The 24402-nt window shown below is 42.1% G+C and overlaps 1 protein-coding gene across 1 annotated transcript; it reads right to left on the bottom strand.

Annotated features, from left to right (window-relative positions):
* Positions 1-10557: 10557 nt before the first annotated feature.
* Positions 10558-23341, bottom strand: CAVIN4 (caveolae associated protein 4). The gene is made up of 2 exons (XM_052644703.1): positions 22839-23341; positions 10558-13186 (listed from the first exon to the last, which is right to left on the bottom strand). The coding sequence occupies exons 1-2, from the start codon at positions 23244-23246 to the stop codon at positions 12536-12538; spliced, it is 1059 nt and encodes a 352-aa protein (XP_052500663.1). The 5' UTR covers positions 23247-23341; the 3' UTR covers positions 10558-12535.
* Positions 23342-24402: the final 1061 nt, after the last annotated feature.

The following is a 24402-nucleotide window of genomic DNA, read 5'->3' as shown; positions in this document are numbered from 1 at the left end:
AAAAGTGGTATGTTCCAACTTGCAGGTTTATAAACACCTGAGAAAATATCCACTAGATGTCAGCCTTGAGCTATAACAGGTTTCCTGGGATGCAGTCAAGGACTATTAAGGAGAGAGCATGGAACTGAAAGTGCTGGAAGAATGAGTTTCCTTTGCAGTCTGAGCTAAGGAACTTTAGCTAGCTTTTTCTATGAACACAGTGGTTTTTCAATGAGTATAAACAGATCAATAAATTACATCATGTCACATGCTCAACAAGTTCTAACATGCGGCCCCTTGTTCAAAGTAAAAATCCAACTCCTTACCACAGCCTATAAACACTCTTCCATCCTTACCCACTTTAGCCATAGTCCCCTGAACACACCTGAAACTCTTTTCCCAGATATTCTTGCATTAGACTCAGGACCCTGACTGTGGCCACCTTCTCAGAGAGGCCTTCCTGGCCACCCTTTGACCCAGCACCCACCTGGCACCACCCCACCCTCTTACCTTGACCAATTTTTTCCGTAACACTTTTTCCCTGCCTAACATGGAACAACAGACTGGTTCCGAATAGGAAAAGGAGTACGTCAAGGCTGTGTACTGTCACCCTGCTTATTTAACTTACATGCAGAGTACATCATGAGAAACGCTGGGCTGGAAGAAGCACAAGCTGGAATCAAGACTGCCAGGAGAAGTATCAATAACCTCAGATATGCAGATGACACCACCCTTATGGCAGAAAGTCAAGAGGAACTAAACAGCCTCTTGATGAAAGTGAGAGAGGAGAGTGAAAAAGTTGGCTTAAAGCTTAACATTCAGAAAACTAAGGTCATGGCATCTGGTCCCATCACTTCATGGGAAATAGATGGGGAAACAGTGGAAACAGTGGCAGACTTATTTTGGGGGGCTCCAAAATCACTGCAGATGGTGACTGCAGCCGTGAAATTAAAAGACGCTTACTCCTTGGAAGAAAAGTTATAACCAACGTAGACAGCATATTGAAAAGCAGAGACATTACTTTGCCAACAAGGGTCCATCTAGTCAAGGCTACGGTTTTCCCAGTGGTCATGTATGGATGTAAGAGTTGGAATGTGAAGAAAGCTGAGCACCAAAGAATTGATGCTTTTGAACTGCGGTGTTGGAGAAGACTCTTGAGAGTCCCTTGGACTGCGAGGAGATCCAACCAGTCCATTCTAAAGGAGATCAGTCCTGGGTGTTCTTTGGAAGGAATGATGCTAAAGCTGAAACTCCAATACTTTGGCCACCTCATGCGAAGAGTTGACTCATTGGAAAAGACTCTGATGCTGGGAGGGATTGGGGGCAGGAAGAAAAGGGGATGACAGAGGATGAAATGGCTGGACGGCATCACCAACTCGATGGATGTGAGTTTGAGTGAAGTCCAGGACTTGGTGATGGACAGGGAGGCCTGGCGTGCTGCAATTCATGGGGTCGCAAAGAGTCAGACACGACTGAGGGACTGGACTGAACTGAACATATTATATGTACTTACTGTTAGTCTCTCTCTGGAATTCTGGTTTAGCTCTCTTTGAAAGCAGCACCTTTTTGTCTTATTCACTGCTTTTTTCCCCAGGGAAAAGGTACCGGGCTTTAAAGGGCTGCTCAATAAATACTAATGACCATAACTCAAAAATATTCAGAAAAGATGTCATACTTCAAAGATTCATGTTTTCATTCAATAATTACTTACTAAACACCTGATACAAAGAAGGCACTGAATTATAGGAGATGCAATATAAGACATCTTATTGTTGAGAAGTACAGTCTCTTGCCCTTAAAACTCATAATATCCCAGTAAGAATGCATGCACAATATTTTAAGAGGCTTTAAGAAAAGAGTATGAGTATGACAATCATGGCTGCACACTGTTAAAAACTATGGAATAACAAAAGTATGATGCATGCATTCATCTCTAGGCACTTCATTTACTACCCTGCCTCCAAACAGAAGACTGACTGTTCAATTCTTAAACCTACTGAACATGTTTCTTTATAGTAGGAGCCTTTCCTTGTGGAAATCCCATGCATTCCAAATGCATTTATTTTCCTTTGTCCTCAAATGAAAATGGAGACCACCCAGTTACCCTTATTCCTCAATGTGCACTATTTCAAGGTGTTCCTGGCTTTGATCTTTAATTTACAGCTGAGAGTTGGTTTTTTGCCCAGAAGACTCATGACTAAATTCATGATATCCACGTCCATTCTCCCCATTCCTATATCATATGCCCCTGGAGTGGGAGGGGGGATGCAATGATCATTGCCTCTTCTGCACACAACTTTGAGTCAAGAAAAATAACCCACCATAAGCATATGGGGCCCCTATCAAACCATAGAAATAAATTCAGCCTCCTTTGGTATCTAACCAATTACTCTCTTTCCAGCTCCTTTTCCCTCACAGATGCGGTTACTCTGGAAAGGAAAGATAAAAGAGAGAGAGATTTAAGCAGATTATCACTGGAAGATGATTACTTAAGAATATAGGAGAGTAACTTGTCAATCTTAAGTGACTTAACTCTCCCAACACAGGTCTGCCTGTAATGTTGCTGATGTCTTTATGTGAGAAAGATGCATGAGCTTCAGGCAGAGGCTATTTGGGTGCAGTCCCCCTGCGCATCTACAACCTATGGTCTCATTGAATGTTTTCTCTCTTCCTGAAGAAAATTTAGTTCTATTTCTTAACAATTGACAAGCATATGAATGTTTCCCTCTGAAGTCTCCTCCATTGCTTTGAACTACAGCCAAGCACATTCCATGCCTAATTCTGCTAATTTATTTCTTCTCCTTACAGGAACTTTCCAAATAAATGTACTAATATAATTGAAAGGCACTAATATAATTAAAGTGAAAAACTCATTTCAATAGATTTTATTTTACCCTGAAACATACCTACATAACCAGTTTAAGAATTTAAAGTTTATTCAGATAAAAGATGTAATGAGACCTTGATAATTTATATTAGCCCATGAGATTATAAGAATAACTTGGCTGCTTTACAATATTCTGTTGTAGGCAAACTTTAGCCATTAAGTAATAACCTTAATAGACTGCAACAAACTGAACCAAACCCTCCAGACTGCAGTGTCCATTACAGTTATAAACTTAAGCTACGAACAATATTTAGTGTTTCTCTTCTCTTAAAGTGAATTGTATCAAGGAGGTTTGGAAACCACTGTTTGAAAAGAGAATTCTTGCCCCTACAAAGATATTTAACTTATATGAAGAGTACATCATGAGAAACGCTGGGCTGGAGAAAGCACAAGCTGGAATCAAGGTTGCCAGGAAAAATATCAATAACCTCAGATATGCAGATGATACCACCCTTATGGCAGAAAGTGAAGAACTAAAGAGCCTCTTGATGAAAGTGAAAAAGTTGGCTTAAAACTCAATATTCAGAAAACTAAGATCATGGTATCCGGTCCCATCTCTTCATGGCAAATAGATGGAGAAACAGTAAGGGACTTTATTTTGGGGGGCTCCAAAATCACTGCAGATGGTGACTGCAGCCATGAAATTAAAACTTCTCCTTGGGAGAAAAGTTATGACCAACCTAGACAGCATATTAAAAAAGCACAGACATTACTTTGCCAACAAAGGTCCATCTAGTCCAAAGCTTTGGTTTTTCCAGTAGTCATGTATGGATATGAGAGATGCACTATAAAGGAAGCTGAGCACCGAAGAATTGATATTTTTGAACTGTGGTGTTGGAGAAGACTCTTGAGAGTCCCTTGGACTGCAAGGAGATCCAACCAGTCCATCCTAAAGGAAATCAGTCCTGAATATTCATTGGAAGGACTGATGCTGAAGCTGAAACGCCAATACTTTGGCCACCTGATGCGAAGAGCTGACTCATTTGAAAAACACCCTGATGCTGGGAAAGACTGAAGGTGAGGGGAGAAGGGGACGACAGAGGATGAGATGGTTGGATAGCATCACCAACTCAATGGACACGAGTTTGAGTAAACCCCAGGAGTTGGTAATGGACAGGGAGGCCTGGTGTGCTGCAGTCCATGGGGCCTCAAAGAGTCAGACACAACTGAGTGAATGAACTGAACTGAACTGAACTGACAAAGATATTAATAATAGAGTGATCAGGAGAAACTTATTCTTTAAATGAGAACACACAAAGAATGGTTTAGAAGAATGGCTTAACTTACGTTAGGTAACTTCTGCACCCCTTCCTTTCTTAAGTGATCTTTATCCATTGTTTCTGTCAAAGTCAAACTGACAGAGTTTTCTCATGAAAACCCACAATTTCATTTACCTGTGCTTCGTCTAAGTGTGTTTCTCTAGCCCTCTCCTCTGGGCTGGGATCTGTAATCTCCTACTTGCCTGGCCTCCATGTGGTCTTCACCGAGCATCAGCACTTCAGAAGCAGTAGCTACCTCCCCTGGGCTAGGTTTAACTCTGCGTGTTGGGCCTCAATAGCACAAACCAGGCTACAGCTTCAAAGTGGACCCTTTGTGCTGGTGTGGTGGATTTTCTGGGCAAAAAGTCTCTCTGCCTCCCATCTCCTAACAACCTCCCCACCTGAGCCTGGTAACTCAGAGTGGGGGCCAAAAGCCCCTACTCCCCTTGGCTGAGTATGTGAGGCTGGCCTATGGACTTCACTGCTAGCTGATAAAACGGACCCTGCTTCTGCACCACAAACTTTGCTCTCCCTACTGCCACACAAAGTATGCAGGTCCTCGGGGACACAAGAGGATCTCTCTCCTGTCTCAGGTCTAAGCCACATTCTCCAACAGAGTCTACCAGATGCTCTACATTCAGGGGATGTATTGAAATCCACCCACCCAGCAACAGGGTGACACCTTGCTCCATTTTGCTGGTGATCCTTATATGAACTTTTCCATCAGTCAGAACCTTGGAAGAGAAGAAAAATGGGTTGCATCAAAGCCCATGTTGAACCCCTAATACATCTGTGATGCCATGACTCAGATTAAATGTGTCAGACACCAAGGGATGAGATATGAAACCAAAGCACGCATGGTGAGATTGAGGCTCTTACTGCGAACCATGGCAGCCGAGTAGCTACATGAACTCGAGCAACTGGCCTCGACCAAGGTACCAGGTCCTGGCAGCTTTTACTTAATACCAAGCACAGCTTTAGCTAGAATTCTTGGGTGCCAAACAACAACTGAAATTATAAAAAAGAGAAACAAACCAAAAACAACCATTGTAAGATCAAGGGTAGCTTTTCTTTGGACCACACATGAGCAGGCAAAAATCTGGCCCTGATCAAAGATGCTGATGACAGAGAAGCTCTCATGATGGCCTTAGATCTGAAAGGCAATGTTGCTTCCCAAAGACTTTTCAGTCCTGATGGAGAGGGCAAGCAGTTGAAAAACGAGAGAGGATCATTCCAAATCAGGCCTTCTTCAAGCATGGGTGAGACACACAATGGCTAAGCCAGGCAGACCTCCAGGGTGGGAGCTTCTGGATTATACACACGGCTCCTCTTTCACAGGCTATGCCAGGGATGAGCAACAAAGGCTGTCAGAGCAGAGAGTAACAGGGGCATGAGGAGAGTGCCTATCTCAGAGCTCCCCAGATAGAGTCAGTATTTCCCACCTCAGGGAATGGCAGGACCACCCACCCAAGTCAAAAACCTGGCTAACATTTGCTCTCCATCACAACCCACATCTAAGTGTATCCCATTCAGAGCTCTGTTAATGCTTGAGAGCAGGTGCTACTCTCTCACCTGAAAAAAATGCAAGGGCCCCAGTAACTGGTCTCCCTGCCCCTGGTATGTTAACAGAATATCCTTCCACAAGCATCAGTCATGGCACCACCGTGGCTTAAAATCTCAACGGCTTTCCGTGGCCTCTGACATAAAACCCAAAACACCTTCATACCACCTCTCTAGCAGCATCTTGCCTTGAATTCTGTTTTTAGCTGAATCTCGACGGGTCTTCAAATGCCAAGTGATGCACCATTTTCTCCAGCTTTCCCTGACATGCCCTCCCCAGCTTGTGAGCTTCCTCTATGCTCCCATCACCCTTTCTTAAATCTGAGGCTGCAATCACACAGCAATGATGCTGGATTCCATGTCTATCTTCTTCACCAGGAAAAAGCTCCTGAGGTACAGGGAGTCCATCTCTGGATTCATGATACCAAATGACTGCAGCCATGAAATTAAAAAGACACTTGTTCCTTGGGAAAAAAGCTACGACAAACCTAGACAGTGTATGAAAAAGCAGAGACATCACTTTGCCAACAAAAGTTCATAGAGTCAAAGCTATAGTTTTTCCAGCAGTCATGTACAGATGAAGAAGTAGGACCATAAAGAAGGCTGAGCACTGAAAAACTAATGCTTTCAAACTATGGTGTTGGAGAAGATTCTTAAAGAGTCCCTTGGACAGCAAGGAGACCAAACCAGTCAATCCTAAAGGAAATCAACGCTGAATATTCACTGGAAGGGCTGATGGTGAAGCTGAAGCTACAACACTTTGGCCACCTGATGTGAAGAGCTGACTCACTGGAAAAGACCCTCATGCTGGGAAACACTGAAGGCAGGAGAAAGGGATGACAGAGGATGAGATGGTTGGATGGCATCACTGACTCAATGGACATGCTGCTGCTGCTGCTAAGTCACTTCAGTCGTGTCCGACTCTGTGCGAACCCGTGGACAGCAGCCCACCAGGCTCCTCCGTCCCTGGGATTCTCCAGGCAGGAATACTGGAGTGGGTTGCCATTTCCCTCTCCAATGCATGCATGCATGCTAAGTCGCTTCAGTTGTGTCCGACTCTGTGCGACCCCATAGATGGCAGCCCACGAGGCTCCCCTGTGCATAGGATTCTCTAGGCAAGAATAGTGGAGTGGGTTGCCGTTTCCTTCTCCGCAATGGACATGAGTCTGACCAAACTCAGGGAAATGGTGAAAGATGGGGGAGACTGGTGTGCTGCAGTCCTTGGGGTCGCAAAGAATTGGACACAACTTAGCAACAGAACAACAATGATGGCTAGCACTTGGGAGGCTGCAGACAGGATATATGCTGCAGACCCAAAGAAGAGCAGAATAGAGCTCCTGCCCCTGAGAAGTACAGTCTGGTCTGGGAGACAGTCACACAAATGAGCTAAAATACAATGATAAGTTATATGACAGATGTATCATGAAAATTCTATATCGACAGCTTCCAACTCTATAAGTTTCATCATTTTATACACAGCCCTCGTCAAGCTGCAAAATTTTTGACAGTCTCCTAGAAGCAGTGAGACTGAGATGAGGGCTGAGAAAGGGGAGGGGAAGGGGAGCAGAGGGGTTAAGGACTGTGTTCTATTCACGTTTGAATCCTCTGTGCCTCACACAGAATCTGGCAGAACAAAGGTGCTATGTATATTGGATATATGGAGTAAATAATCATGCCCTCCCTAAGACGTGGGAGGTAACCATGAAAAGCTAAAAGTAGGACATCAGTTCAGTCGCTCAGTCATGTCCGACTCTTTGCGACCTCATGAACTGCAGCACACCAGGCCTCCCTGTCCATCACCAACTCCCAGAGTTCACTCAGACTCACATCCATCGAGTCAGTGATGCCATCCAGCCATCTCATCCTTGGTCATCCCCTTCTCCTCCTGCCCGCAATCCCTCCCAGCATCAGAGTCTTTTCCAGTGAGTCAACTCTTCACATGAGGTGGCCACAGTACTGGAGTTTCAGCTTTAGCATCATTCCTTCCAAAGAAATCCCAGGGCTGATCTCCTTGCAGTCCAAGGGACTCTCAAGAGTCTTCTCCAACACCACAGTTCAAAAGCATCAATTCTTCAGCGCTCAGCCTTCTTCACGGATGGACATTATTACTGAACTTGAAACTCATCTCCCAGGCCGAAAGGGAAATGAACAGCATGAGCAAAGGCAACAAGTGGCAGGGCAGTCTGGGAGAGCCCTTGACTAGCACAGTTAATTTAGAGAAGATACCCAAAGTAAACTCAAAGCCTGAGGATATTCTGCCACTCTTCTGTCCTCTTGGGGATCCTTGGCCATCCTAAGAGATGCGCCCAAAGAGCTAGCTAGCCTCCATCTCCTATCCACCCATGAAATTCACTGAAGGACTCGGACTTGCTAAGGACAGCTGCAAATCCTCAGAAATCACAACACTCAGAGTGGTCACAAGAATGACACACAAAACTCAGCACTCAGGCTTCTTCATTTTTCATTCACTACAGACCAGATTAACTAGCATGCCCCCAGTTCCAACAGAACTCAAGATGAGACACAGTGGTCATTCCCCCGGTCTTGACTCAGACAGGGCAGAGCAATTATCTGGGGATTGGAACTTAAAATATTTTTAGTAGGGTTCAATAAAAGCTGTAGAAAACATGTCTCATAAGAAAAACAGCCCCAGTAATTTCATGCAAGGCGAATTACAAAGTTCACAAATTACAAAATTCTGTGAAATATTTTACATAACATGGCCTACTCTCCAGCTCAATCACAATGAATTTGACTGCTCTGAACCAAACCCTTTTATGTACATGGAAGGCAAAGAATAAAGTCAAAATGAAAATACTGTAGTTTAGTTTGTATTTTAAATTTATGAAAACTTGCTCAAGGGAGCTTACACACACCACAAATAGATGCTCAGCATGTATTATCATGCTGAATTATCATGCTCCTCTTACCACTTTTTCTCACTGGGCCTTTTCTACTAAACTCTGAGCTAGACCCAGGCCATGCAGACCCTGAGACAAAAGCCTCTGGATCCATCTCATGCAGGAGACAGAGCTGCACTCCCCTCCTCTCTTCTGTCTGTTCTGTAGAAGAGCCTAAGAGAGAGCTCCAGGCCTTGAGTATCTATGGATGATCCATTGTTCTCCCCCACAGAAGGAAAAGGGGATACATCCTGCCAATGATTTTATTTCAGTCAGTTCAGTTCAGTTCAGTTGCTCAGTCGTGTCTGACTCTTTGCGACCCCATGAATTGCAGCACGCCAGGCCTCCCTGTCCATCACCAACTCCTGGAGTCTACCCAAACTCATGTCCATCGAGTCGGTGATCCCATCCAACCATCTCATCCTCTGTCATCCCTTTCTCCTCCCGCCATCAATCTTTCCCAGCATCAGGGTCTTTTCAAATGAGTCCACTATCCTCATCAGGTAGCCAAAGTATTGGAGTTTCAGCTTCAACATCAGACCTTCCAATGAACACCCAGGACTGATCTCCTTTAGAATGGACTGGTTGGATCTCCTTGCAGTCCAAGGGACTCTCAAAGAGTCTTCTCCAACACCACAGTTCAAAAGCATCAATTCTTCGGTGCTCAGCTTTCTTCACAGTCCAATTCTCACATCCATACATGACCAGTGGAAAAACCATAGTCTTGACTAGACGGACCTTTGTTGGCAAAGTAATGTCTCTACTTCTTAGTATGCTGTTTAGGTTGGTCATAACTTTCCTTCCAAGGAGTAAGCGTCTTTTAATTTCATGGCTGCAATCACAATAAACGGTTTAAAATCTAACAAAAATTTCAAAACCACAGAAGAGTACAATAAGCACAAAATCTGTTCTCTGTTGTCTGAAACTTTAAGAAGAGAAAATGCTGATGATTATTCCTTGCATTAAATGAAGATATTTGATTTTGCAGTCTATATAATAAAGAGACATTCTTTGTGTCAAGAGAACAGGGTAAAAGAAAAAATGATGAATACGGAATTGAGGAATGCTCTAAACATGGGAGGAGATGTTCAGAGACAGAAGGAACACAGAGGGGAAAATCCTAGTGCCAACAAGCAGTGTAAAGTACGATGAATCAGATTTCCCTGGTGGTCCAGTGGTCAGGAATCTGCCTGCCGATGCAGGGGCCATGGGTTTGATTCCTGATCTGGGAAGATCCCACAGGCCATGGAGCAACTAAGCCTGTGCAACATAACTACTGCGCCCATGTTCTCTCTGAACCGGGAGAAGCCACCACGGCGAGAAGAAGGCACACAGCTAGAGAGTAGCAGCCCCCACTAGCCACAACTAGAGAAAGCCGGAAGATCACGGAAGACCTAGCACAGCCTAAAATAAACGAAAAAGTTACAATGAACCTCTGGGAACATGGAAATTGTTCAAAGTCCACCATGATGAAGAGTTGACCAGGCTACAATATCTTCTATATCAAAATTCAGATGTACCTATGTGGGAAACATTCCATTAACATGTAAAGCCTGGTTATATAATGAGTCAGTAAACAAAAGGACTTGACAAAAATTACTTGACAGTGGTATCTGCAAAAAAAAAATGTTAGTTCAATTGATATTTACTCTGCATACTGTACTGATGCACTCAGTCATGGCCTACTCTCTGTGACCCCATGGACTGCAGCCCACCAGGCTTCTCTGTCCATGGAATTTTCCAGGCATGAATACTGGAGTGGGATGCCATTTCCTTCTCCATTACTCTGCACGGTGCCAGAAAAAACACAGCCTATAACTTCTTTACATTCTGCTTAACCTAGAAACATATCTATCATAAGCAAGGTTACTATATCAGATTCATGCCATATTGTTTGCTTTTATTATCAGCAAAAATATTTACAAATAGGACAATGACATCAAACTTTGTATTAATATCTTTTTTAATTCAAATTTATTATGGCTTTAAGGAAATATTTGATTAGGCAGCCAAGCTTTTGCTAAACCATAACATTTTAAAAATTATTCCTTTGGAAGTATTGTTCAAAGCTGTATACACTTTATAAAAAGATAATGAGATGAATAATTCACAATTTTATGTATTCATGCACAGTGAAGAGGAAATGATACTGAATCAAACTCCCAAACCCAATAGCTGGGTAACTCAGTTAAATATTTTAAAGCTGATTTGTGTGTGTGTGTGTACAATTTTTAGTTACTACCAGAGCATCTAAAACTGATCTGAAAGCTAACTGTTGTCCAAAACTCTTCAGATTCTTCAAATTCCCTAATTCCATTTCTTCCCTTTCTCAAATCTAAAGGTTTAAACATACATAATTGAGGAACCAGTATGATCATTTTTCTCTTTAACAATAACATCTACTTCTGAATCAGCTACTTAGCTGATCAGTTAAGATTTACAGCTAACTGACAGGTAGAATCTGGCTTCCTCCCAAAGCAGCTGTGATGAACTCCCTGAACACTGTTTTAGACAGGTGGGCCTTGAGGGGTTCACTCCAGAAATCAGAAACCTTTGAGGTCATTGCCGAACACTGCACAAGGTCTGGCTTTAGAGAGGCCTCTTGAAGGTACAGCACAGTTGCAGAGTTCACGATGCTCAAGCATGCTGCTCTAGTCCACCAGAGATCTGTGCAGAAGTTAATCAGAGAAGAATTTTCCAGGAAATGTTTTAAGACCCAACTCAAACCCAAGATCTGGGTTTAGTCTCTGATGAAACAGATGTCACCCAAACCTTTATTTTTCATTCCTGATTCTGTGAAAAGGAAAACCAACTTTAGTGTCTGTCCCACCTAGGTCCTTACTGCTTGGAGCTCATGGCTTTTTCAGAAGATGTAATTATTTCGATTCTGTTTTTGAGGAACCAGTGGGGTTTCTTTTCTCTGGAAATGGTTCTTGCTCCCCCCAGAATGTGTAACATTTCATTAATCTTCACAGCAGTCCTCTGGGGTGGGCAGTACAGGTGAACTCTCTTCATTTCACTGATCAGACGATCAGCAGACGACTTGCCAAGTGGCTTGCTATAAGCAAGGCTCTGATGCCAGAACCGAGTGCTCGAGTCCAGCACTTCCATGTTTTTATGCAAAGGCATCAAAAAGGGGTGTGACTGCCAATTTACTAACAAATCTATTGATTTGAACAGATAGATAAAATCCACACATGAGTTATTCACCTTGTATTAATCTAGACCAAAATCAAGAGTTGACTTGCAAATAAATCATGGCCACAAATTTGCCCTTCATTTCTTGGAGACTAGCAAACACCTTGGAGAAGGCAATGGCACCCGACTCCAGTACTCTTGGCTAGAAAATCCCACGGATGGAGGAGCATGGTAGGCTGCAGTTCACGGGGTCGCTAGGAGTCGAACACGACTGAGCAACTTCACTTTCACTTTTCACTTTCATGCACTGGAGAAGGAAATGGCAACCCACTCCAGTGTTCTTGCCTGGAGAATCCCAGGGACAGCAGAGCCTGGTGGGCTGCCGTCCATGGGGTCGCACAGAGTTGGACACGACTGAAGCGACTTAGCAGCAGCAGCAGCAGCAAATACCTAACTAGCCCTCACTAGGAAACTATTTTTTTTGATGGGCAAGAGAAATGAACTTAAAAATCCACAGCTGCCATGAGAGTGACCTAAGAGAGGAAGCTGATAGAATCAAATAAGCCCTGGGGGAGGAGAGGGGAAAAAAAATGTTCTCCAGGGGAGGGAAAAAAAAAGAATTCCCCAGGAGGTTACAAGGAAATGTATATTAATAACTTATTATCTTGAAGATTTAAAACCTAAGAAATGAAACAAGCATATCATTTATGTTTTCCTATATGGCATATACATGTAAATGACTATATTAATTAAACTAAGATTGTGTGATTAAGGAGACTTACAATTATAATATATTTAATTCCTCTTTATAATTACTGCTTTAAATCTAGCAAAAGAGATTCATCATCCTCTACTTTCACCTGGGGTTTAAAAGTAACTTTCAGAGGCTCGGGGATCGAGATCTCCCCACCTTCTTGGGGAGGACGCGCGGCACTGGCCTCCTCAGGGTCTGTTTCACTGAGCACCTCGGGGTAGCGCTCACTGATGGGGCCTAGAGCCTCACCCCTGGCAATGATGTCCACCCCCACCTCCCGGACCTCTTCTGGACCCTCAGCCATGGCTCGATTTTTCCGAAGGCTACGCATCTTAAAAGCTTCCCTTGAGGGAGCTGCATTGGTAATGGATTTCTTAAACCTCTCCCCTGACTGCTTCAGTCTCTCCCCCGACTGTCTCAGCCGCTCTCTCCTCTCTGGGGTCACTATTCTAGTCCTAATTCTGTTCACTTTCTTGTCAAAATTCTGCCGCGTCTTCTGCATGTTTTCTTTGGAAAAGGCCTTTTTGATGTTATCAATGCGCTCCTTGCCTGACTTTCTAAGCCTGGCAGACCTGCTCTCTTCAACGAAATATTCTTCATCTGAAGACAGATCAACTGGGGTATCAAAGACTTCGTCCTCCTCCTCTGGACTCTCAATCAAGCTTCTGTCTTTCACGACAGAAAGGGACGTCGGACACTGAACCTCCTCCTGAAGGAGAGAGAAAGCAAGCTTGTTAGCTGTGGATTCTTGGACCTTCCAGCCACACCTTTTCAATCTCCTCCACAGGTTGCTTATCCTCCACCCGCTCCTTAAATGCTGGTGTTTCTCAAGGTTTCTTTTTCTTCATCTCCCAAGCTCACCCTGAGCAACGTTCTCCACTGCTCTACCTTCAAATCCAATGGCAAGCAGACTCAACAAATCTTCCCTTCACCTCTCCCCTTCCCCTAAGATGAAGACTCATTTCTAACTGGCAGGCAGACTTCTTCACCTAGATGTAACGCAGGCACCTCTAACTTATCCAAAAATCAAGGCCCAGCCGTCACCCTTTCCCGGACCTCTCAGCACTAATACCTCCAGTTGTCACCCAGAGAGAAACCTCAGAATCACCGTCCCAAATATTCCCTGCTCTCATCCAACATCCAACTGATCACCAAGCACTGTCGGTAACACTGCTTACCATCTAGTAATTACTCTGTTCCCTCTTCCTTCCTCCTTGCCTCTACCAATGTCTTAATTCAGGCTCCGTAATCTTAGCCCTGAACTTATGAAATACCTTCACCACCATATCACCTGAGTATTTCCTGTGAAATGTTTCTAAAACATACATCTGATCACATCCATCCTCTACTTTAAAACATTTGGGAGCTCATCAATACTCAAAGGACAAAGAAAGAGTTCAAATTCTTTAGTATAATTAGATAGCTCTTTGGTTGGAACTACACCTGCTTTCCCAGTCCTCCCATCCAGCCACACAAACACTCTGAGCCCCTCCAACACATGCTGTTCTCATCCCTCCACATCTTCACATATGTGGTTTTTGCTATCTTAACTAAATTCCTTTAAATGCTCAACTTTGTGAACAAAATCTTTGAGTCAAACATGCCCAACCTCCCCAAGAGACCAATTCTGTCTCCAATTTATACCCAAATGACACCAAAGTACTTGCTGTTCACTTAATAAGTCATGTCCGACTCTTTGTGACCCCACGGACTGCAGCACACCAGGCTTCCCTGTACTTCATTATCTCTCAGAGTTTGCTCAGATTCATGTGCATTAAGTCAGTGATGCCATCCAACCATCTACTTAACAATATTTTTCACAGTCTGAATTGAACTGGAGCTCTATTCATTTATGTATGTCTCCCTGGGGCCTTCACTAAATTAATAGGTTCCATGAAAGCCAAGGTGTATCTTATTTATGATTTATGCCCAGCATCTATCAGAGTGCCTTGCACATAGTAGGTATGCTCAACAAATGACTGCTGGAACAAAGAAACACATGCCTTCACTCAACAAATTGTTACTAAGCACCCACAATGTATTAGTCAATATTCTGGGCACTGAGAACCTCCTGTGAGTAAAACAGTAAAAGAACCTGTATTCTCAGAAAGAGAAATAAACAAGTTATCTATATAGTATGTTAGATGGTAATAAATGTTAAAGTGAAAAATAAAATGGGGAGTGGGGATACACAGTGACTGGGGAGGATGCTCGGAAAGGTCTCACTAAGAAGGTGACATCCAAGCCTAGACCTGAAGGTAACGCATATCCCAGGGAGGAAAGGAGAAAGCAAAGAAGGCATCGTGACTGAAGCAGAATGATCAAGGGTCAACAGAAGGAGAGAAGGTAAGAGAGGGAGCGAGAGGGCCAGGGCACATAAGGCTCTGTAGCCAATAACGAATGTGGCTCTTATTCCAGAGGTGTGATAGGAAGCCTTCTAAAATGTTCTGGGTGACATGATTTGACTCATGCTGTAAAAGGGTCAGCCTGTTGAAATGAGGCAGCCGAGGGTAATGAGAAGCAGGGAGAGCAGGTAGAGACCACTGAGCTCAATCAGGTGAGAGGTGGTCAGGGTGTTGGCCGAGGTGGTGGTGAGAAGCGGTCTGATTCCAGATCCACTGTGAAGGCAGCAGTCAATGGGATCCACTGCTAGACTGACATGTGGAGACATCGAGGGTGATGATTCTCAAGTCCAGGGCCTGAGCAAATGAAGGACAGATTTGCATTTCACTAAGATTGGGAAAAAGTTGGCTTAAAGCTCAACATTCAGAAAACTAAGATCACGGCATCTCGTCCCATCACTTCATGGCAAACAGATAGGGAAACAATGGAAACAGTGGCAGACTATTTTGGGGGGCTCTGAAATCACTGCAGATGGTGATTGCAGCCATGAAATTAAAAGACGCTTACTCCTTGGAAGAAAAGTTATGACCAACCTAGATGGCATGTTCAAAAGCAGAGACATTACTTTGCCAACAAAGGTCCGTCAAGTCAAGGCTATGGTTTTTCCAGTGGTCATGTATGGATGTGAGAGTTGGACTATGAAGAAAGCTAAGCGCCGAAGAATTGATGCTTTTGAGCTATGGTATTGGAGAAGACTCTTGAGAGTCCCTTGGACTGCAAGGAGATCCAACCAGTCCATTCTAAAGGAGATCAGTTCTGGATGTTTTTTGGAAGGAATGATGCTAAAGCTGAAATGCCAGTACTTTGGCCACCTCATGCAAAGAGTTGACTCATTGGAAAAGACTCTGATGCTGGGAGGGATTGGGGGCAGGAGGAGAAGGGGACGACCGAGGATGAGATGGCTGGATGGCATCACGGACTCGATGGACGTGAGTCTGAGTGAATTCCGAGAATTGGTGATGGACAGGGAGGCCTGGTGTGCTGTGATTCATGGGGTCGCAAGGAGTTGGACATAACTGAGCGACTGAACTGAACTGAACTGAAGATTGGGAAGACAGTGGGAGGCAGAGACTGGAGGGGAAGGATACTGACTAAGATGCTGAGCATGCCAACTTTAAGATGTCCACTGTACATCCATGCAGAGATGACAAGTAAGCAGATGAATATATAAGTCTGGAATTCAGGAGAGGTCTGGACTAGAGATTTATATCTCTAGGAGTCATTAACATAAAGATGAAACTAAAAATCATGACCAGTTGAAAGAGACCACCAAGAGATTGAGTGAGTGGGTCTACACTCCATTACTCAAAACTCCCTGGAAGCAAAGTACCTTTTAAAAATCAGAATATTTCAGATTTGGGAAAATAATATCTAACATTCCCAGTGAGATCTTGGGAAGAAAAAAAATACGAACATTCATTCCAGGGTGGCATAAACAGTACAAATAGCCTCATGCTACTTGAGGTTGGGTTTTGCCTTCAAATGAGTTCAAGTCAAGTTAGGTCTTGCTGCCAAATAAGTTACAAAAAATTTATTTTTAGAAATTTTTGAATTTTGGTGTTATAGACAGATAAATGGATTTGGGACCTAAAGATAAGAAGGAAGAGATGAGAAAGAATCAAAATGGAAAAATATCAGCCAGTGAGGCAGGAGGAAACCCAAGAGAGGGGGACACCCCCAGAAGCCCAGGCGAAAGAAGTTTTAAGAAGAAAGGGAGACTACAAATGTGCAAAAGAGAAGAAGAGAGGGAGGGAATAACTATGTCAATGTGTCAAAGGGTAAGGATGAGAATTGGATTGAACTGGCAGACACTAGTAACCTTGAGAATGAGCCCAAAAACACAGCTGCTAAAGGACCTCAATTCACTATTTACAGGTTACTGGTAAAACTAAACCAGAAAAACTTCAAAGATCATGAGATTTCTAACTGAACCGATGAATTTTTTAAAAAGAAACTATGCTGCCAGGCTTCCCAGGGGGTCCAGTGGTTAAGAATCCACTGTGTAATGCAGGGGACACATTGGTTCAACCCCTGGTCCACAACTAAGTCCATGCATCACAGCTACTCAGTCCACACTCTAGAGCCCACAAGTTGCGACTATCAAGCCCGTGTGTGACAACTGCCGAAGCCCACAAATTCTAGAGCCTGTGCTCTGCAACAAGAGAAGCCACCTTGTAGCGAACTACAGCTACAGATTAGCCCCGCTCGCCACAACTAGAGAAAGCCCTGTGTAGCAACAAAGACCTACCACAGACAAAAAATGAATACATCTAAAACAAAACAAACTAACAAAAAAATGTGCCCTTACTTTGAGATCCAGATTAAATCTGTTCAACCAAAAAAATTTACTATGTAAGAATGTATATTCATATACATTCCAAAACCTATCAGCCCGATAGTCAAGAAGGAATCTCCGGAACTTTATTTCTTTGGATATTTACTTAAAATTTAATTATTAGGCTATAGGATGGACAGTCTAGTAGCTTAAAAAAAAAGTCAGGGTGGGTAACTGATAGCTCTCTGATGAATCAGTTAGAAGCTGCAACTTTATTCCTCTCTTTTCCTGACCACCTGCTACAGGGAGTGGCTTCAGCAGTCCTGCCTGTGTGCGTATAGACTGAGGAGGTATTAGAAACAAAGCTGAAGAATCATTACTGTTCAGTGAGAAAAACCTTCACAATCCTGCTGTAGAGAAATCAGACCTGGCTCAACTCAGAAATCACAAACCCTCCTTCAAGTGCACAACAAACTCTACAAAATCAGGCTTAACAACAAAACAAAACAGAGGTGAAGTCAGAGAAAGAACTTGTTAAGTGAATCTATTTGCTGTAATGCCTATGCTTCAGAGATATCATGAGTTAGTGGTGAATACACTATAATAATAATTAAAAACAATTAGGGTTGAATTATAGTTGATTTCCAAGTATAATTATTATGCATTTTTTCATGTAAAATTCTAGGTAAGAAGATGAGTTTTGTAACAAAACAAGTACTATGAATCAGAGTATAGTGGCCATGATTATCAAAGTAGTACAGCTAGGAGAAGTCTGAATATTGATAAGTCCGGAGCTTATCATTAGGGAAAGGCCTAATACCTCATTTGGGAAGCAAAGGCATGTGGTTAGTAAGCAAAATTGTTAGAAGGTATGATAATCCTCCTTCCTGGCTTTCATGGTGAGAAGGTCACCAAGGTGAAAGCGTGTTCAAAAAGAAATCATAATTGTATGATACAGAGCAGATACTTTTTTCCAAAGCCAATGTCCAGGATTAGGTAAAAGCTCCGCTGTACACAACTGGGGGAGATAAAGTACCAATAAAGTCTGCCACCGAAAGATATATCCAGGGAAATCTTTTTGAGGAAAAACCCAAATGGAAAGGTAAGCATGTTACAGCTAAATTACTCATCTTCAAGTTAATTTTAGTAGAAGGCACAGTCTCAATAAAGTTGTGTGTGTGTGTGTATATACACATATATATACATATATTAACTATGAGAATAAATTTGAAGAATTTGGGGAATTCTCTGGTGATCTAGTGGTTAAGATTTGGCTCTTTCACTGCAGTGGCACAGACTCAGTGCCTGGTCAGGGAACTGAGATCCCACAAGTGGAGCAGCCAAAAAAAATTATAAGAATTATAACTGCTACAAAGAACCATATGAATGCTGTATTCTGTGTTCCAACATCTAAGAAGCCCCAAATCCACTGGTAGCTGCAGTATCTTTTCTTCACAAGCACTCCCAACCACATGAGATAGCTACTGCTTATTGACAAGGGGCTGCTTACTCTGCACAACTTGATTTCACAGACTCTTCACAGCATTATGCCTCTTAGCTGCTTTTTCATACCATCTTTTATTCATTCTAATAACTGCTGGGGCTCAAAGAAAAGAAAAACATAGCAAATTTCAGGGAATAAACAGGTTACAGAAACAACTTTTTAAAAGAATTGTATGTCAACAGACACACACGAGACAATTAGGACTTTTCAGAAACTCCTGTTTTATTAAGGCACTGAAGTCCTTATTGCCGAATTCAGACTTACATTGAAGAAAGTAGGAAAAACCACTAGACCATTCAGGCATGGCCTAAATCAAATCCCTTATGACTATACAGTGGAAGTGAGAAATAGATTCAAGGGCCTAGATCAGATAGATAAGAGTGCCTGATGAACTATGGACAGAGGTTCATGACATTGTACAGGAGACAGGGATCAAGACCATCCCCATGGAAAAGAAATGCAAAAAAGCAAAATGGCTGTCTGGGGAGGCCTTACAAATAGCTGTGAAAAGAAGAGAAGCCAAAAGCAACGGAGAAAAAGAAAGATATAAGCATCTGAAGGCAGAGTTCCAAGGAATAGCAAGGAGAGATAAGAAAGCCTTCCTCAGCGACCAGTGCAAAGAAATAGAGGAAAACAATAGAATGGGAAAGACTAGAGATCTCTTCAAGAAAATTAGAGATACCAAGGGAACATTTCATGCAAAGATAGGCTCAATAAAGGACAGAAATGGTATGGACTTAATAGAAGCAGAAGATATTAAGAAGAGGTGGCAAGAATACACAGAAGAACTGTACAAAAAACATCTTCATGACCAAGATAATCGCAATGGTGTGCTCACTCACCTAGAGCCAGACATCTGGGAATGTGAAGTCAAGTGGGCCTTAGGAAGCATCACTACTAACAAAGCTAGTGGAGGTGATGGAATTCCAGTTGAGCTATTTCAAATCCTGAAAGATGATGCTGTGAAAGTGCTGCACTCAATACACCAGCAAATTTAGAAAAGTCAGCAGTATTTTCCAGCAGGACTGGAAAAGGTCAGTTTTCATTCCCCCAAAGGCAATGCCAAAGAATGCTCAAACTACCGCACGATTGCACTCATCTCACACGGTAGTAAAGTAATGTTCAAAATTCTCCAAGTCAGGTTGTAGCAATACGTGAACCGTGAACTTCCAGATGTTCAAGCTGGTTTTAGAAAAGGCAGAGGAACCAGAGATAAAATTGCCAACATCCGCTGGATCATGGAAAAAGCAAGAGAGTTCCAGAAAAACATCTATTTCTGCTTTATTGACTATGCCAAAGCCTTTGACTGTGTGGATCATGAAAAACTATGGAAAATTCTGAAAGAGATGGAATACCAGACCACCTGATCTGCCTCTTGAGAAACGTATATGCAGGTCAGGAAGCAACAGTTAGAACTGGACATGGAACAACAGACTGGTTCCAAATAGGAAAAGGAGTCCGTCGAGGGTGTATATTGTCACCATGCTTATTTAACTTATATGCAGAGTACATCACGAGAAACGATGGGCTGGAAGAAGCACAAGCTGGAATCAAGATTGCTGGGAGAAATATCAATAACCTCAGATATGCAGATGACACCACCCTTATGGCAGAAAGTGAAGAGGAACTAAAAAGCCTCTTGATCAAAGTGAAAGTGGAGAGTGAAAAAGTGGGCTTAAAACTCAACATTCAGAAAACGAAGATCATGGCATCTGGTCCCATCAATTCATGGCAAATAGATGGGGAAACAGTGGCAGACTTTATTTTGGGGGGCTCCAAAATCACTGCAGATGATGACTGGAGCCATGAAATTAAAAGATGCTTACTCCTTGGAAGGAAAGTTATGACCAACCTAGACAGCATATTCAAAAGCAGAGACATTACTTTGCCAACAAAGGTCCATCTAGTCAAGGCTATGGTTTTTCCAGTGGTCATGTATGGATGTGAGAGTTGGACTGTGAAGAAAGTTGAGTGCCAAAGAATTGATGCTTTTCAACTGTGGTGTTGGAGAAGACTCTTGAGAGTCCCTTGGACTGCAAGGAGATCCAACCAGTCCATTCTAAAGGAGATCAGTCCTGGGTGTTCATTGGAAGGACTGATGCTGAAGCTGAAATTCCAATACTCTGGCCACCTCATGAGAAGAGCTGACTCATTGGAAAAGACTCTGATGCTGGGAGGGATTGGGGGCAGGAGGAGAAGGGGATGACAGAGTATGAGATCACTTGATGGCATCACCAACTCGATGGACGTGAGTCTGGGTGAACTCCTGAGTTGGTGATGGACAGGGAGGCCTGGTGTGCTGCAGTTCATGGGGTCGCAAAGAGTCAGACACGACTGAGCAACTGAACTGAACTGAACTGAAATCTTGATTGTTACCTGGTCTACTCTTCACAGAAAGGTTCTCAGAAGAAATGCTGGATACTAAGAATGTTTCCTGGCATGCCTCACACAAGTGGAGCGTGAGATATACCGATGACTGTTAATGCCCTTGGAAAAGTGAATTCAAGAATGAAGACTATATTCTCGTACTAAATCTAGACCCATTACATACACTGCCATAGGCTTCTGATAGTAAGATGACAGATGTGTGTGTGTGTGTGTGTGTGTGTGTGTGTTTTCCCAAAAAGTCTGGAAAAGGACTTTCAGGGACTTGGGGGGTGTGGCAGGGGGTAAGAAATGGCAAAGCTCTTCAGATGGTATAGTCCAACCTGCCTACCTCTGAAATCAGCAACCTTCTCTTCTCATTCTTTCTCCTAAATAACTAACAGGCTCTTCACAACAAATCCAAAATACCACTTACTATGCCAGTGTAACCTTATCAGTCAACAGTGGGCTACAAAGAACTGACTAAAGTGTAAAGAATCCCCTGGGGCATTAATGGCCCACATCCCTGGTATCTTACAAATACCCGCCTACATAATCCAACTGTGTTCCTATTTCAATTTGTTTTTATTCTTCTAGGCTTTTCCCGTATGCATATGGGCATCCATCCATTTAAAAAAATACAGCATGATAACATTACATATATGCACTAGTGAACATCCCTGCACATATTCCTGATTTTACACATAGAACAAGTTCTTTGCTGTGAAATTTTGAAGCCAAAAGGTTTGTGAATTTTTAAGGTTCTTAACACATACTACCAAAACCACCCTCCAGAAATGTACCAATTAATATTCTACTAGCAGAAAATGAAAGTGCTTGTTATTTCCTATTCTTAAACTCAGAATATGTTTCAGTAACTGTAAATATTTAAGTAGGTGAAAGTGGAATTTTGCTCATTTATTTGGTGTTCTGTGAACTGACTGATAATGACTTTCCAATTTTTCTACCATGAGAGTTCAAGCTTTTCCCTTTTGATTTATAATAGTTTTAAAACATACAAGAGGTTTTAGGCATTTGCCATGGATGCATTCCTATCTCAAAAAACATGAGGGTCAAGTGCAGATAAGATAGGAAGATAGGAACTTACTAGCTCAATACACAATGCCACATAAAAACTACCATATAAAATCAGCTAAGAGGCATTATAATCAAATATAAGGAATTACTTAAGTGACTCCTATGCCTGTATAACTATAAGAAAAAAAACAAAAACTGCCTGATTGTTCATCAAGAAATACTGTTTTGCTTATAACTGTGACTTACACATTACTATATGCAAAAAATTCAATAGACAAATTAATTTCTGCAAAGTTTACATTTTTATTGTTTAGGGCTTTCCAGGCTCTCCATAGCAAGGGAAAAGAACCACATTGTGGGGCTACAGGTCCTCAGTTTCTTTTTTTTTTTTTCCCATACAACAAAGAGGTGTTTTAAACTGGAGGCTTCTTCGCTATCTTCTAGTTCTAACCTTCTCAAAGGCTATGAGAGGGCACCATGCTAATATGGCTAATATCCCAAAAGTGGATTACCAATATTAAGTTTCAAAGGCAAGAAATAGACTCAGCTATGATCCACAGTTCATATTACATGGAATGGTTGAGAAGCTCAAAACACGGACATGATAGTACACCAGTTAACAGAGAAAAGGCTTTATCCTGAGATCCCTGCTGATACAGAACTCCACCACACACACGTATACAACAGTCACCATGTGACACTGGAAACTCGGATAGGACACGCTGGCCATTAAAGGATGCAAAAGATTGCAGTCATTGAGTTAAACACACAGCTTACCTGGAATATGACCACACGGAATTTGTTTTTCTTCATTATTTCTTCTTGCTTAGCTTCAACTTTTTTAACGTGAGTTTGTTGCTTCTCCACCCGGGCCTTCACGTCTTTAATGTGAGCACTGACCTTTCGGGTTTTCTCAAACAACTTGTTAATGACATAGCCCATGTTGCTGTGTGACTGTGAAAACTTGAGCAGGTCGATCTGGACGGACTTGATGGCGTTCTCCATCACCCTGTGTCTCTCCTCTATCCTCTTCTGGCTGGCCTGCACGCTGTCCACGATGGCAGCGACTTTGTCCAGCACAGTCACAATGGTGAGAGCGGCATCTTGGTCTTCATCTTCTGTCACATTCGACAGGCGATTCTGGTGGATTTTATCAGCATTTGAAGCTGACCCATTATGCTCCATTTTAATTAGTTCTCAGTGAAAGATGTCTTACCACAATCAATTCTGGCACCGAGAGCAAAAAGTTAGCTTGATAACGGGCAACAGGGTTGCTTAAAGGGTTGGAAGCCCCACCCCTGGAGGCTGGTCAAGTATTTGTAACTACAAATACCCATAGATGACTGTTCTGCAATATGAACCCTCGCAAAGCACTGGGTGCTGTTCCAAACATGCTTACTGACTGACTAAGGGGCTCAAATAAGACTGTGTGGGTAGAAGAGGGAAGCTTTTTAAAAAGAAAAGTTCCCTAAAGCCACTGTGTTACTAATATTAAGCCTAGAAGCCAAATAACTAAACAAGCAAACTTTAAGTGATGGGTGAAGCCTTTTGCCTTTAGACAATTTCAAACATTATTTATAAAAAGCAGCTGGGAATTTTGAACAGAAATCTGTTTTTTCCATTAATCTCACATATTAAATGTACTGATATATCAGTATCAAAGAATGCAGTAAATAAACACACCAAAACAGAGGCCATACAGTGAAAACATTATATTATAACATGCTTTTCCAAACCAAATATTAAAATTAATATTTTGAACATATTCTTAAATTCTACATGCATACTTCTGAATACCTAAACTACATGTTAAACAGCTGAACACATTCTACTCACACTTCAGATCTTTAAACATCAACAATCTATTAGTATAGCTATTACTACAGAACAAATTTGGATAGAGGTCTGAAATGATTTTTAAGCTCACACAAAGAGCACCAATTGTTAACAATCATTTTTGCATTTTATTCACAAACACTGATACCATTGGTTTATTTATGTTAAAACAAATACTCTCTTTAAAAATGAATGTATATTAAAGTAGTTTAAATGACAGTCGGCTTTATTCCAATCTGCTTGTTAAACAGACTATTTTCACAACATCTAAGTCTACTTTTCCGTGATCTGTTTCATCATTGCTACCATATACTTTCAAAAATTAATTCAGAATTATTTTTTCAAAGAGAGGAATGATCAAATTCCAGTCCATACATCTTATAAATATTTTACATCTAACACACACAACTTTATATTTCATGCGATAGGCAGTGTCTAAAAAATCAGTTAATAAATCTCAAAAACATTGAAATGTCTAAACACAGTGTCTTCTAGATTTTTTTTT

This window comes from Budorcas taxicolor, chromosome 8, assembly GCF_023091745.1.
Source record: "Budorcas taxicolor isolate Tak-1 chromosome 8, Takin1.1, whole genome shotgun sequence".
Lineage (NCBI taxonomy): Eukaryota > Metazoa > Chordata > Mammalia > Artiodactyla > Bovidae > Budorcas > Budorcas taxicolor.
The sequence above is the reverse complement of the archived record's forward strand: the minus strand, read 5'-3'. Positions and strand labels throughout refer to the sequence as shown.